This window comes from Crotalus tigris, unplaced genomic scaffold, assembly GCF_016545835.1.
Source record: "Crotalus tigris isolate CLP2741 ecotype Arizona unplaced genomic scaffold, ASM1654583v1 scf7180000024437.13266115, whole genome shotgun sequence".
Classification (NCBI taxonomy): Eukaryota; Metazoa; Chordata; class Lepidosauria; order Squamata; family Viperidae; genus Crotalus; species Crotalus tigris.
This window is the reverse complement of record NW_024100606.1, coordinates 6,339,283-6,355,414: the sequence shown is the minus strand read 5'-3', so window position 1 is coordinate 6,355,414 and position 16,132 is coordinate 6,339,283. Positions and strand designations below refer to the sequence as shown.

The 16,132-nt window shown below is 35.0% G+C and overlaps 1 protein-coding gene across 7 annotated transcripts in view; it reads right to left on the bottom strand.

Moving 5' to 3' along the window:
• LOC120302626 (charged multivesicular body protein 3) overlaps window positions 1-15,554 on the bottom strand; it is a 47,070-nt gene extending 31,516 nt beyond the window's left edge. The window contains exons 1-3 of one of the 7 annotated variants that reach the window (XR_005555178.1): window positions 13,977-14,205; window positions 13,150-13,422; window positions 3,714-3,853 (exon numbers count right to left, since the gene is read on the bottom strand). Coding sequence is in view for 6 of the 7 variants with exons in the window: in XM_039331330.1 (XP_039187264.1) it covers window positions 3,714-3,853; window positions 13,150-13,375 (366 nt within the window). In the remaining variant the exon portion in view is untranslated. Of the gene's footprint in view, window positions 1-3,713; window positions 3,854-5,463; window positions 5,585-6,081; window positions 6,985-13,149; window positions 13,423-13,964; window positions 14,206-15,493 lie in introns of those variants that run through there. The other 6 variants (XM_039331330.1, XM_039331329.1, XM_039331328.1 and 3 more) reach the window with 6 other exon arrangements.
• Between the last annotated feature and the right edge of the window lie 578 nt (window positions 15,555-16,132).

Sequence of the window (16,132 nt, the reverse complement as noted above, 5' to 3'; positions counted from 1 at the left end):
GGTAAATCATGTTTTCTTTTATATGAAAACTAATTGTCAGTTATGAAGAATTATAATTACAATTAACATTAGGACATGCAATCTATTTTTGAATTTTTATGGGGGACATCAGATTTCATCTCAACTCTGGCAAGATGGAATGCTTTTGGGACCACCTGGATCTGGAAATATATTTTCTTTAGTTTTAGATATGGTGGCACTGTCTCAGACCGACTCTATCACCTGATGAAGGTGTTGGAGGGCTTCTGGAATGTCAAAAGGAATAGAGCTAATCTAATTTTGGGGGAAAGGAATGTTCCATAAGGTGGGCACCATGGCAGAGAAAGCATGTCTTTTAGGACCCACCAAATGTAGATCCACTATTTTTTTTTAACAAAATTTTATTAAATTTATATAGGTAAGGAAAAATAGGAAGAATACAGGTATGGTAAAGGGAAGGGTAAAAAGGAAAGGGGGAGGGGAAGGAAATAAGGGATTAGGGTAAAATAAGGATAGGTACAATCACATATTTCAACAAACAAGCAACCGTCTGTTTCATAATAATGAATAAGTATCATATTCAACCATTTTTAACAAAGCTTAAACTGTAACATATTAAAAATAATTAGTAAACAAATACATTGATCTATTAAGAAATCTTAAAATCTACTAAAATCACACACACAAAAAAAATTAATAAAAAAATAAAAAAAATAAATCCTAACAATCAAAAATAACAAATGAAAATCAGTAAATCAGGAAAAGTAATCGTATCATCAAAATGTTAGAACTCGATTAAAAATCAGTCATCTATTCTAAAATATTAAATCCTTCAAGTTCTAACGTGTCTCTAACCATTGATAAAATTTTTCCCAAGTTCTAAAATAAATTGAATCATCTTTTTCTTTCATTTCTAATGTTAGTCTATCCATTTCTGCACACTCTAGAATTTTGGTAGTAATATTCTGGTCAGATGGTAGATTCTCATTTTTCCAAAATTGGGTAAATACTATCCTTGCAGCAGTTAAAACATGCAATATCAAGTAGTCATTCTCTTTATCATAATTAGGTCTTAATATTCCTAACAAAAACAATTCTGGTTTAAATTCTATTTGTAGTTTCATCATCTTTTCTAACCATCTATGAATCTTAGACCAATATTTCTTAGCAATAGGGCATGTCCACCGGGCATGGTAATAAGTGCCTGGCTGTTGCTTACATTTCCAGCAAATATCCGAAACATTTTGAAACATTTTCGCTAAGCGAACTAGTGTCATATGCCATCTATAGAACATCTTTTATAAGTTTTATATAAGTTTTCTTTATATGCTACCGCTTTTGTAAACTTAATGTTTTATCCCAAAGTTTTTGCCAGTCTTCCAAATCTATAGAATATCCAAAGTTCTTTGCCCATACTATCATTGTTTCTTTCACTTGTTCTTCTTCCATCTTCCAGTTTAGAAGAAATTTATAGAGTTTTCTAATCAAATTCTCATCTGTTTTTAACAAAAAATTTTCCAATGGGGTCTGTTCTTTGTAAAAACCAGTCAATTTTATATCTTTTTCGTATCTTGTTTGAATTTGCAAGTAGGACCACCATGTCAAATCAATACCTTGTAATTGTAAAATTTGCCTGTCCTTAAGTTTTCCCTCTTTATCTAAAATATCTTTATAACTAACCAGTTTGTCATAATTAATCAGGTTTGGATAGGCAAATGCTTCCATTGTTGAAAGCCACTCAGGTATTTTCAGGTATATTTTATGTTTAATTTTCTCCCATTCTGAAAGTAGTACATTTCTTATTGCATGATTCTGAAAGTACTTATGTGCTTTAGATTTCTCATACCATATAAAAGCATGCCAACCTAGCTGAAGGTCATGTCCCTCTAAATAAAGCAATCTTTTATTTCTCAATACAATCCATTCTTTAAGCCAAAGCAGAATAGCCGCTTGATAGTAAAGTCTCCAATCTGAAAGTCCAACCCCCCTCTATCCTTAGATTCTTCTAACAATTTACATTTGATTCTCGCCTTCTTTTTTTGCCATATAAATCTTAAAATCATTGCATTTAAATCATCAAAAAAATTCTTAGTAAGTTTAACAGGCACTGTTTGAAATAAGAAAATTAGCTTTGGTAAAATGTTCATCTTAACCGTCGCTATTCTTCCTAAAAGTGATAATTGAAGATTTTTCCATCTTTTCAAGTCCATTTTTATTTGTTTCATTAATCTCTCATAATTATCTTCTTTTAGTGTAGTATACTTCGCCATTAAATAAATACCCAAATATTTAACTTTTTTGACTATTTGAAGATTTGTCATTTTAGTAAGTTGAGTTTTCTGTTTGTCTGTTAGATTTTTTGTTATTACTTTAGTCTTTTCCCTGTTTATTTTCAGATCAGCCACTGCTCCAAATTTCTCAATTTTCTGCAAGAGTTTAATAGCTGTTTGCAATGGCTCCTCCAGAATGAAGACCAAGTCATCCACAAAGGCCTGTAGTTTATATTTCTGATCTTTAATCTCCAGGTCTTTAATTTCTGTGTCTTGTCTGATATTTCCTGCCAAAACCTCTAATGTAAGAATAAACAACAGAAGAGACAACGGGCATCCCTGTCTAGTGCCTTTTTTAATCTCAAATCTATCTGTGTAATCTCCATTTAAAAGTATTCTTGCTGTTTGTTTCTTATAAATTGCTTGAATTGCTTTATTAAAATTTTCACCAAAGTCCATTTCTTGAAGTTTTTGAAAGCAATTTAAATTATCAAAGGCTTTTTGTGTGTCAAGAAATATAAATGCAATCTGGTTCCCTGAATGGATTTCATAGTACTCCAGAACGTTTAAAATAATCCTCAAGTTATCCTTTATCTGTCTTTTTTGGTAGGAAACCATTTTGGTCTGGGTGTATAAATTCATTAAAAAAAAATTTCATTCTTTCTGCCATTATTGCAGCAAAGATTTTGTAATCTAAATGTAGATCCACTATTGATGATACTTGCAAGCATGCCTTTTCTGCCCTATTGCTCAAATTAATAAGTTAAAAACTATAGATCCCAATTCAAATATTTTGGAAAATATTTGTTTATCTTGTTTAGTTATGCAGAATAATCGGGGTGTCAGCATAGGGAAGGATGAATGGAAGAGCAGTAATTATCACTGGAATCCTTTATGAATAACACCCCCGTGCTGCTTGCAATAGAGTATGTTTTTTCTAAGGAAGTTTAACACTTGATTTTTTTTCTGAACAGAACCTGGGCTGTTGCAATACTTTCCATTTCTCCATACTTAGATTTTTCTATTAATTCCTCTTTTAAAATCAAGCTTAAGCCCTAGTGATTGAATGAACATATCAATATTGTTTCATTGGCAATAATTTATAACTGATTTCTCATTCTTACAGAATTCTTTTTACAACTTCCTAGTCTAGCCAGCAGGATTGGGCTTTTCTGGCTTGCCACTGCTTTGTTTTTTTTCAACAGTCAAGAATTATTAAGTAGCACTGTGGAATCTTCAATTGTGTTCACATTCCTCACAACTTGAATGTTTTTAATACTGTCAATATTTGTGCAAACTAACATTCTTATAAAATTGGCTGAGTTAAATATGTACCCTACGAAAATGGAATAATGGGAAACATTATCTCAATACTTTGGATCAATATCAGTTTACAAAACATTGAGATATAATCCACCATTTTCAGCATACTATAAACTTATTCAAAATGAATACATTTATTACCTGTACAAGCCAGATACCATCTTTTGTGTCTTCTACTAACTCATAAAAGTGCATTTCACCACTGAAGTTTGTACTGGAAACAGATTCAGAGGCTTCCTCTTCCTTGAGAGCAGAATAAAGTTCACCTTCCATAAGGTCTCCTGAAAAATGAAACAAAAAGAAACATCAGTACAATAACTAAAGGTCATATTAGTCGAAAGGACAAAAAGTAAATCAAGATTATAGATTATATTTTAAAAGAGTTGGGGAAAAGCTATAGACGTATATTGGTACACATCTTATTTTGTAATTATAGTGGATCTAATGACCTGCAGATAGCCGATGACTCTTAATTATTTTATTACTCTATAAAATTAATGTCTTCCAATATACAGTAGTGACCAAAATTGTGGAAACCTTTTGGGAAAAGTGTACATTTGAGGTTTGATGGCTAATAACACCACTTGTTTTTGGAGTAATACCATAAAATTATATATCAATGGAAAAATAATTTAATCAAGAATGTAATGCAATAACTTTTATGAAGGATTTGTTATTAGAATAGCAGTTATAAAAAAGAAAAATGAAACAGAAAAAACAAGATATACAAAAATTATCACTAGAAAAAACAAGATATACAAAAATTATCACCATGTCAGTTAATACTTAGTTGGGTAACCTTTAGCATGAATTATGGCCTTACAACATCTTCCCATTGAGTGAACCAAGTCCTTTAGTTCTGCAGCTGTTATAATGTGAAACCAAGATTCAATTATTGCTTCTATTAACTGGGTTTTATTGCTGGGTTGCTTCTGACTAACAAGTTTCTTTAGCTGACTCCGTAGATTTTCAATTGGATTAAGGTCTGGGCTATTCCCAGACCATTCCAGCAGTAGAATATGATAATCTTGAAACCACTTTTTGCATACAGCAGCAACATGACATGGAGCTGAATCCTATTGAAATATAAATGCTTCATTGTCTTGGAAAAGATCATGTGTGGAAGGCTTCAGTTTGGGCTCAAGTATTTTATTAATGTATTTTTGGCCATTTATATTCCCATTAATCACACAAATTCTGCCCACACCTTTTGATGTCATACAACTCCAGATCATAACACAGACTGGGTGTTTTACAGTACATGTAATGCAATCAGGATGCAAGTCTTCTCCGATTGTTCTGCTTATGTATTTTATGCCATCACTACCAAACAGGGAGATCTTGGTTTCTTCATTCTAAATAACACTGTCCCATTATTCCTTTGTCCAGGTAACATGGTTTTAGCCCAGTTTAGTCTTTTCAACCTTTGTCTGAGAGATCAAATTGATTGAATGTATTTATTTAGTAAATTTATGTAACTGTCCATATGGGTTTGTACTAGCACACTGTACTTCAAAACCTCTTTGGTTAGTCAATCTGGCTTAGACATGAAATTTGAGTCATTTTACTTAAAAATTTCATCCTAGGAAAAAGATAGTTCTGTTTTATTCATTCAGATTGCAGATGAAGGGAGCATACCCATATTTAAGAACATCCAACTTATCTATCTATTCCAGACAGAACCTTTCCCCTGAAGCAATTACATCTAGATATCTTGAAACTTAGGTGGAAAGGATGGACATTCCAGGAAAGGATTGAGCAAGTTATGGGTTTGTGAGAAACACCTGAAGGAGAAAATAAATCCTGAAACAGCTTGGCCTAACAAAATGGCTTCAGAGATGCTTCAACGTTTAGCCAAATATCTGAAGCTATAAAAATTAAAGTAACTTACTAGGTGCTGAAACTGCAAGCCCAGGGACTCTTTTCCCTCTGGAAAAGAGGGAGGACTGGCTTCCTCTGTAGGGAACGGGAGGGAGTACTGGCTCCCTCTGTAGTACTGGCTGGACATCAAGCTTGCAGACAAAATAAACAAAAGATTAAAAATACAAGTTTGCTATGAGTATGTGTTTGGGTGGGTCTGTTGCTAAGGGATGCTATCTTTTTCCTGTAAACAAGATCACAATATAAACTTTGCCTCATCCTTCTCTCAGTGGTCAGAACTTTATATTCTGTCCCATATGCACCCAAAAAAACTTGGCTCAAGAAGATTGTGTGTCTCCACTGGTCAACTGGGTCGAGGGATACTCCTATTCACACCTTGCTGCAATAAGGAAATTCTAGTGAATGAGATTAGTACCATTTATTTTATAATATGTTATCTCTTTTTATGTTACCCAGATGATAATTACTTCAAACATCAACAATAATTTATATTATTCTGTAAACTAGAATCTTAGTAAAAAAAAAATCCAAACCTTTATGGGCAGTAAAGCTAAAATCAATGTTCCAGAAAACATTAATCAATGTTTAGCCCTTCATAGAATCAGAGGCCAATTCTTAGGAATATTACCTTTAATAATATATGGTTTAGTTCTTCCTATCCTGTATCCTTTTCTTTGCACTTTTCCTTGCTGAGCAATGCTTTAGGTTCCCCACATACTGGAGATAAAATGGGTCATGGTCTGGAGGCAGAGATTTCTGTGGTAAACCACACTGTTAAAGAGTCTTTTCCCAAAGACTATGGCACCAGTCCATATAGTTGCTGCCTATGTTTTTACAGTATTACGTTTTTAAAATGTTTTATTGTATTATGATTCTTGATTGTTTCATTGTAAATTGTACCAAGTTGTTTAGATTTCACAGTATATAAGCTAAATAAATAAATAAATAAACCTTCATTTTGTTTTCCATGAAATAATCCCAAACTTTATGGGGTAGCATGGCATGGTAGCAAAATATGTGAGTTCTACATTTAAATATCAATCTAGACATAAACTTAGTTGGTAGCTTTAAGCCACCTTCTCTTGGCCTTAATCCCATCCATCTCTAGTTCAGAATAAAATTAACTTAAATGACAGAAAATATTTGCATTAGGCAATAGAACATGTGAATAAAAATACTAAGTTTCAAGTAAGAAAAAGCCTCACAGCAGCTCCTTGCTCATTAAGAAGATTGTCATGCCTTGTCATTCCACTATTTGTTAAATGAACAAATATATACTGAACATGTCAGTTATATAATCACTTAGCCTATGAGTATTTCCAGATAGAGGGCTTCTAATTTCATCTATCATAATGCATCATGCAGCTATTCCATCTTTCTCTGGACAAGAAGTTTATAAATAGAGGACAGCATCTGGAGAAATGGTTCCCAGTTTGTAGTCTATGGATTACTGGTGATCCATGAGAGTACTGCAGATGGTCCATGGCTTGGCAGCACAAGTAACGTAATATTATCATCTCTACTGGGAGGCCTACAACAGATAAATGTATTGTGATGAGTACAATGCATCTATGAGTGCACAGATTACAAATGCAATTTCTACTAATTTAAATAACTTTTAAATACAAATTAAACAGGCTATATTAAAGGTTTTTGCTTACTTGATGGCCTGCAAAAGCTTTAGATGATGATACAGTGATGATGGTGGGAATAGATAGTGAATTACGTATCTTGACCTTTTTAATTATTCAGAGAAATTTAAAATTAAATAAGGCATGGTAATTTTATAATAAAGCTCTCATCTAGAAGTAATCTATATCCTTTCAGAGTGTGTGCAAAGTAATAAAACTGTTAAACAAGCCCAAGAATTTTAATATTCTACATTATTGAACCATCCCCTAAAATCTGTTTCAGCATTCCTGTTTCATCATGTGAAAATCCTACATTAGCTTGAACTTTTATGTTGATGGAAGGGAGGAAATAAAACAATCTATACATGGAGTTTCTTGAGAGTAATGAAATTGCTGTAGAGCAGGGAAACTGTAAACTGAGCTTTAACACTATATATTATTTCATGAACATGAGTCTACAAACATACTTTCCTTCCTCATTTAAATATAAATGAGGAATTATTCAATAATCTAAATATTAGATAAATAATACTACGTAAATTATCCACAGAGGCAATAATTATATTAAATGTGTTATCTGTAATAATTACATCAGCATCTCATCATTTGTATCTCAAAAATATTCAAAGGAAATCACAATATTTAAGGCTATTTAGGTGTCAGGGAAAACTTATACTTTCCTTCTATGTAATTAAAAGGTTGAGCAACATATTTTCTACAATTTAAGGCCTTATTCTTTATAATAGTAAATAGTAACAAAGGACACTGGAAATCAAAAGTTACTGTGTGAACAAAAGAAGTGTTCCAGATTATATCCATTCTGTGCCATTCCTCCTGCCTCTCACAGCCAGTCAGCATTCCACAGCTCTGAGAGTACCTAGTGTCCATTGGATTGTTTTGGGATTTTCTATAGTGATTTTTTTCGATGTTTTGTGGACTTTTGTTCTTCTGATAACTTCCTTATCTGGGTATATACTCAACAATCATACCCATAATCTTAACAGAAATAGGATATTGTAATTAAGAGTTACAATATTATGCAATAGGGATTTCTCCAATTCTTCAGTTTAGGTTATTTCCTTTAATTCCTCTTTCCTGATAGTTTTTCACCCCTCCTTACTATTGGGTTCAATATGTATGCGACATCTATTTCAGTGCTTTTAAAAATACATTTTTTTACTTATATGCATTAAGATTTTCCAAAGCCTACCAAAAGCTTTCTGTTGTAGACAGTGCTCACAGAGACTTAAATTCACTATTATTATATATGGCTATAAATTTCATTGCGTAATACCAGTATATATTAAAGATATAACTTATACCATAGAAAATTATTTCACACAGCTCTATCTATCCCAGCTATTCTATGCTATTTTTAAGAGTAGATAAAACAGGACTATAAATGGCAGTAGCAGAAATATGTATAAAATGTGATAAATTGTCTTATTGCAACATATGGTTCAGACTACATAAAGTTATTAAACTAGGATCTAAACTAAGTTATGCTTAGTAGATTGAGAGAATATCTGTAAGATATCTTACCTTTCAATTTTTAGACATCATTTAGAAAAGGTTATACGCTTTGTGAAATATAATAAAAAACTTTGGTTGAAATATCTAATTTGGCCTATTTCATTATTTTTATTTATTCATTCATAAATCATATTTATAAGGCCATCTGGTTCCAGATGAATCTGGGTACAATCAACAATAACAACTAAATATAAAGGCTATTAGTCATAGGAAACACAATGATTAACATGGGGAAATAATTCATTCCTAACTTTACATGTACAGAATTATCCAAATCTTCCTTGAACCATTTATTTGTTTAAAGGTCAGTCTTATTGTTAACTGAACATAAGCCATTTACTAACCTTATTTGTATATAAGGAAATATATTTCAGGTGCATAGCACATTATATCAATGTAAGAATATCTGGTTGTAGGATCTATGTGTATCTGCTTTCAAATATTAATGCTAATTCTCTCTCTAGGATACCATTTTTTATACTTCAAAGCTACTTAAAGTATCTATTTTTTATTACTGTCCTAATCAAAATCTTAACAATTCCAACAAAGATGTTTTAATATTCAAATTATAAACTTAATTCAATTTCCAAATTTCTCTATAAACTTTGATCACTTTCATGCAGCTCAGTCCATTAATTTTAGTATTGTTTTTCATTTTCAAGCAGATAAATACTTTATTATCATGCTGCATTCAAAAGTCCCACTAAATTCAACAAATCTTATTTTAAAGTAAATGTGTTGAGTTGTAGCCCAACTCTTTGCTAATCTTAGAATGTCTATATAGTAGGTTAATTCTCTTCAAAGCGTTCTGTCTTTGCACGTTCAGAGATCAGAATAGAGAGAATGATGGCAAGACACTATTTTACAGAGAAGTAGAGAGCAGCGAAGTAGTGAGCCAAAGGAATAAAGATGAGACATTAGATTTTCTTTTTTAATTCCTCATTCAAAGAAGTATAACTACAGTCTTAATAGGAACGCTTAAATATTGCTTCTAAATTAGAAGCCACTAAATATGAAGTCAACTTCCACCTAGAATTAATCCGGAATGATCTAACTGTATATCATAGAAATCTAGATGAACAAAGGAGAGGGACTTTGTACAGCAAATATATGATATGTTACGATCTATTAGGACTTTATTTTACTTTCCAATGGTTCTTCAATTTGAAGGAATGTATCAGATCACTGACTCTTGAAATAACTGAATACACACAATAATAACACAATACTTAGTCTGTAGTCTGTGCAAATTTTCTTATTGATTTGGGGTCCCAGAATGCTATTATCCTAGAAAGGAGTCACTATCTGTGCCAAATTGGTTTTATGTTTTCATGACACCCATCAAAGGTCAATGATATCTAGAGTTTCACATTGGATAGTGAGGATTTTGTGCTACGCAAGAATATGTTAAGAGTTAATGGGTGTGAGATTTAGGCCAATTTTATTTTCATGTATACATAATTATCAGACGGATTATACTTATAGAAAACCTAGATTCAATTTCTTCTTTTAGCAGATTTTGGTAAAAAACTGGACAGAATGAACTGATACGTGATGTGTATTGGATTGGATGTAAGCCAATAAAATGAACTTCACTATAATCAAGCTGGAGATATTGATACTCAATTGACAGGAAAATGGGCTCTGATTTGTGATCAATGGTACATTATCACATTTTCAAATGTTTCTCTTTAGACTTCCACTAAACTATCCATGTACCATTACTCAAAATGTCCGTTTTGCCTGTTTTAGCCCACAAGATCATAGCTATGTAAAATACATTTGAGAATAAGAAGGTTGATTGTAAGGCCTTTCCTTCCTTAATATATCTAACCTGAACTCCAATCATAGCTGAAAAGCAGGATATGCATATAATAAATAAAAATATTCCATGCATAAAATTGCATAAACATGTGTTACCAATAAGCCAAATACCATTCTATAGGATATATGTTTACATAATAATTGGCTATGTAGTCTTGACATATTTATGAATATGAACTTTTTAGAAGTATGGAATATGATAGATATAATCAGAACCAAAATATAAAACATGGATTGAAAGCATATCTCAGCAAAGTGATAGAATATGTGTATTAAGAGGGCAAAAGTTCAACCATGCATATTTTCAAGTAAGAATCTGACAGAAATCTCTTCCCTCGGTATGTTATTACTTCATCACTGTCTTGATTTCATGCCAAAATGTACAGTAATAAAAATATGGTCTCACCAGATATAAATAGTTGCTCAACTCTGAGCTAGATGGTGCCAGTGGCTGTTCCTTGTGTTCTTGTAAATTATTCTTTCCTAGTTCTGAGGAAATAAATCCTAATCTTATTTTTAGCTAGGGAGTGGTACTGTCCTCACAGTTTTAATGTGAACAAGTTAAAGAAAACAACTGAAGGATTTCCCTGAAGGATTCATGTGCCCTGTTATCAAACATCAGGAGCCCACAAGAAAAATATTCACTAGTCACATTCTTTACTGGGGAGGGGATAGCTTAGTGGCAGATGGCTAAGTGGCCACTCGTCAAACCTTACTCTGCTTCTGCTTATTCACAGAAAAAAATGACTTTTTGTCTGTCTCTCCAGCAGCTGAAATCAAAATGGACATGAAATGATCAGAGGGAAAGGGTGTACCTTTACAGCCTAAGTAGCCAGTGTGAGCTGGGTAGATCCGATCCCCAACTATATCATCTTCAGCATCGTCAATGAGATGTTGTACCATTTGTACATCAAGATTTGTGAGGAGGAGGGGAAGAAAAACACTGCTTTAGATCTAGAACAGGCATGTCAAACTCGCAAAGTCACATGACTGCGCAATGTATCATGATTTTTTTCCCCATTGCCAGCAATGGGATGGTTGCGGTTTCAGTATGATGCATCCGGCCTGTGGTCCGGCAGTTTGACATACCTGATATAAAACAACTAAATACAAATTTGACTGCCTCCAGAGTAGACTGGGTATAATATCAATGCAATTACTTTTAGCAACAGTTAGTAAGACCACTTTGTGCTGCTGTTGGAGGGACATGAAGAGCCTTTATTATAAGGCAGGAAGCTTCTAATATTGTTGAATGAAGGACTAAATACCAGGCAGTCGAAACAATAATCTACGCAACTCAAAGAGAGATATATGTAACTTCTGTGAAAATATCTCATAGATTTCCTATTGAAATGATGCATAATATATTGACTAATTTATGCGATTATATCTACAGCTGCATTAACAAATTTGAAGCATGAATGAAAGTATGCTTGGAAGGAGAAGGTATTTGCTTTGAAGTGATTACAGAGTCCTTGACTTATGACCACAATTGAGTCCAAAATTTCTATTGTTAAGTGAATTTATGACCATTTTTCCCAGTTATTAAAGGAATAATTGCAGTTGTTATGTGAGTCACATGGTTGTTAAGTGAATTTGGCTTCCCCAATGATTTTGCTTGGCATAAGGTTGCAAAAGATGATCACGTAACCCTGGGACACTGCAACCATCATAAATATGAGTCAGTTGCTAAGTGTCTGAATTTTGATCATATAATCATGGGGCTGCTGCAATGGTCATAAGTCACTTTTTCCCGTGCCACTGTAACTTTAACGGTCACTAAACAAATTGTTGTTAAGTCAAGGACTACTTGTGCATCTTCAACACATTTCTCACTGCTCAAAAGTATGCAAGTGAACTAATGTACACTTGTTAAAGATTTGTATTTTATTAATTATAGATAATCCTTGACTTACGACCACAATTGAGCCCAAAATTTCTGTTGTTAAGTGAGACATTTGTTAAGTGAGTTTTACTCCTTTTTATGACCTTTCTTGCCTCAGCTGTTGAGTGAATCAATGCAATTGATGTTAGTAACCTGGTTATTAAGTGAATCTGGTTTCTCCATTGACTTTGCTTGTTAGAAGATTGCAGAATGGGATGACATGACCTTGGGACCCTGCGACTATCATAAATATGAACCAGTTGCCAAGCAACTGAATTTTAATAACATGATCATGGGGATGCTGCAAAGATTATAACTGTGAAAAATGGTCATAAGTTAATTTTTTTTCAGTGCTACTGTAACTTTGAATGGTCACAAAATGAATTGTTGTAAGTTGAGGCCTACCTGTACATTAGAATAGTTTTTTTTGATAAAAGCTTGTTAATTAATAGCAAAACTTAGCAGTATATTTAAACACATTTTCTGAATATCATTGAATTTAATGAACTTAAATATGAACAGTTTGTTTGCAATGAGAACTTGAGCATTTATTTCATAGCAGTATCTCTTGAGTATTTTCACCTACATTCAGACAGAATTTCCCTTGCACTCAGAGATACACTTAAATAATTCCTGTTGAGTGACAATGCATTTCAAGCCTGCGGTCATTACTAATTTTATTTAATGTCTTTTACTGCCTTAAGGCACTTGTCACATCATAAAAAGGACTGCAAATATATTTAATAAAGGGAAAAAAGGTTTGGGAGGGGGAGGAGAGACAGCAATATTGAAAGATAAGCCTTCATGAAGATATTGTGCTTACCTGATTTCTCAACCAGCTCTCTGACATCTTTCTTTTCCAGAAGCCCTGAGTACCCAAGTCCCCTGCATTCCAAAATGGTCTTCAGCTTTTTAAAGCTCAGTGCCACTGGATCAACCAACTGGGTGGCAAAGAAGCCAGTTTCATACCACACAATGGCCTCAAAAAACCTGGCCAGAATAAACAAGACCAAAAAATAAAGAAGCAAGAAAAACAGTTTCAGCCACATCTTTCTTATGTGTGGATTTTCGACTCTCAGAAGAGAGTCCCTCAGTCCTACAAGAGAGAGAAAAAGAGGAATGTCCTGATGGAGGAAGCAAAGGGAATCAGGCATTCTGAACACTTTAGGTCTTGTCCCTAATGTCAGGATCTTTCCCTTTTTCTCCCCCTTTGAACAGAATCCGAAACGGTTGGATGGATAGTGAATAGAAGACCTGGAGGCACCTTGGAGGAAACACTGGCACTGGCTTAAGGCAGCCAGGGAGTCACCTCTCCTTTCAGACCAGTTGATGATAAGGCAGAAATACAACCAGGTAGTGGTGGTGCAATAGAACTTTACCATGAAAAGGTGCTTGAGGAGCGGCACCAGTAGAAGGGCTGGAGCTTTTCAGGGATGAAAAAGGATGAGCACTAAGGGGGAAGGGAATTCTGGAGGGCGGCATCAAGGAGGGTGATTTTGCGTTAGAGATGTCAACTAGATGGGGGGGGGGCGTTCGAAAGGGAAGAGAAGACCCAAAAGTGGAATGAGAGGCACTCCTTGGTGGGGGTAGGGAGCATCGCCGAGGAAAAGGGCAGCTGGACTGAACAGGGCGAGGCACCTCGCTTATTACCCCTTCACGGGCAGACGGCGGTCCTACTTCTGCGGGGACCGCTGGCGGTGACTTGGCTGGGCTTCCGCGTGCCCCGTCGTCGTCGTCGTCTCCCCGCGGCGGAGCAGAGCCCGAGCCGGAGGAGACATAACAAGTGACGTCTACAGCCGCGGACGGCCGCAAAGGGAGGGGGAAGGGGAGGGATGTGGATCCAGAAAGCCGGAAAGGAAGAGATCTAAGCCACCCAAGCAGTTCTTCCTTCCTGGGCGACCAACTACGGCGCTCACCCCCGTGACTAACCTGGGCGTTGCTTTCCACGGATTTGTTTACCTAGAAAACCTGGCGGTCGGTCAAGTTGAAATACTTTTATCTTCGTTCGTTTAGCACAGGCCCTGAAGCTGGTCGTTTGCCTTTTAATCTGCCTGGGCGATTGCTAGGCTAGAGACAAAACGATTGCCTCTTTCCGCCTACTTTTTGTACTGGTAGAGAAAACAGTGGGAGCAAAAAGAGCCGATGGAACAGTCGGCTCTCTCAGTAGGTTCTGCAATCCCTACTAGAAAGTCAGTTTAGTCGAAAGCGGTAACCCACTAATTGCGTTTAAATTCTGAGCTCTAGTTCATTCTCAAACGAAAATCTGCAACCGGGGCTAATGTTAATTAACATTAAAATCATGTTTCCTAAGAAGAAACAATAGAACTGTGTATATATCATCTCTTCCTCCCCGAAAATCTAAAGAAATATTCTTGCAAGTCAATCATCCTGTATAACATAAAATTATAGTGTAATAGTGTCTCAAAACAGTCCACCAAAGTATCCAGTATTCAAATTCTATATTGCAAGCTCATTGAACTTGTTTAAACATAGCATTAATCATTAATTTATTAAATAAATAATAATTCACATCTTTCTAAGCCAGCAACCAGATACACATTGCATACACATTTCAGTGACTGTCTTTCTGATAAGCCCCAATCAATGAAGCCATATCACAGCTTAGCAGTGGTTGACACAGAGGTACTCTGACATTTTTCCACTGTTTACATATCAAACACAAAACACTGTCATTTTAACACAATTAAGAACAATGTATAGGGTTTTTTTTTACTTGTGGAGTGAATACAAGATGAAGACAACATTGCAGACACAGCAGAAAACATACTGCCAGGGCAGAATTATGCTCTGATCAGCTGTAAATAGGGAAAGCCTTAACTCATTGATCAGTGCTACGTTTAAACTAGTTCAGTTGTCTTACTGGGCCACCGCTGCAGAGCAGCTTCAAGATATATAAAATCTATTAGGTATTGACACCTATTACCCCAAAGGAAAGCCAGGTGATAGGCAACGGAACTGGTGATTATACTAAATGAATAGTAATTCACAACTTGTTCTCAGAGTTCTGACCATTGCAACACCCCCGTGGTCACAATTTGGACCCAGTTTCTCGAATCCACGCTATGAATTGAGTAGATTAAAAAAAAAGGGGGGGGGATTGCCAACAATAGCTAAATTTGACGAATCCACTATCGAACATTCCATACCCAGCTCAGGAGAAAAACAAACACAATCCCGCCGTTTGGCCCGGAAGTAATAATCAGCTCGCGACGGAAGCTTACACGAAGGGAGAAAGACCTAAAATAATCGCTTCCGTTTTCGAATGAGTTCGTTAGTGGCGTGTCGAAAACGGATCCGTTTCCCGTTAAAGACCCCATTGAGGGAAACTCCCAAAAACAGCCCCTTCTTTAAGAGTCTCGAAGCCCTTCGGACGCTCTCAATTCCTGCTTGAGCGAGATCAATCTTAGCTGTCTAAGCTTATTGCCTGACTTAAATGCGGAAAAGCTGCGTGAAAAAAATAAACTTGACACAAGACCTTCACTTAATTTAAAATTAAAAAAAAATAATTAAAAAATTGAAATAACGCTTTCGGTGGGAAAAAGACCCTATTGGAAAACCCCCATCATTTTACTCGTACTGGAACTGGTTTGACTTTGTTGGTAAGGTTTTCCATGTATGTCATAAGCAGATGTCTTAGGGGTGAGCGGGAAATAATGAATATCTAAGATCCCGCAAAGGTCCTCTTTAGCCTCTTCAAGGGTACTTTCGAATCGTTTTCTATTTTTAATCGTAAACTCCAAGGTTCCTCTTGAAGGACCTCCAGGCTGTTTACAGCGCTGCCTGTG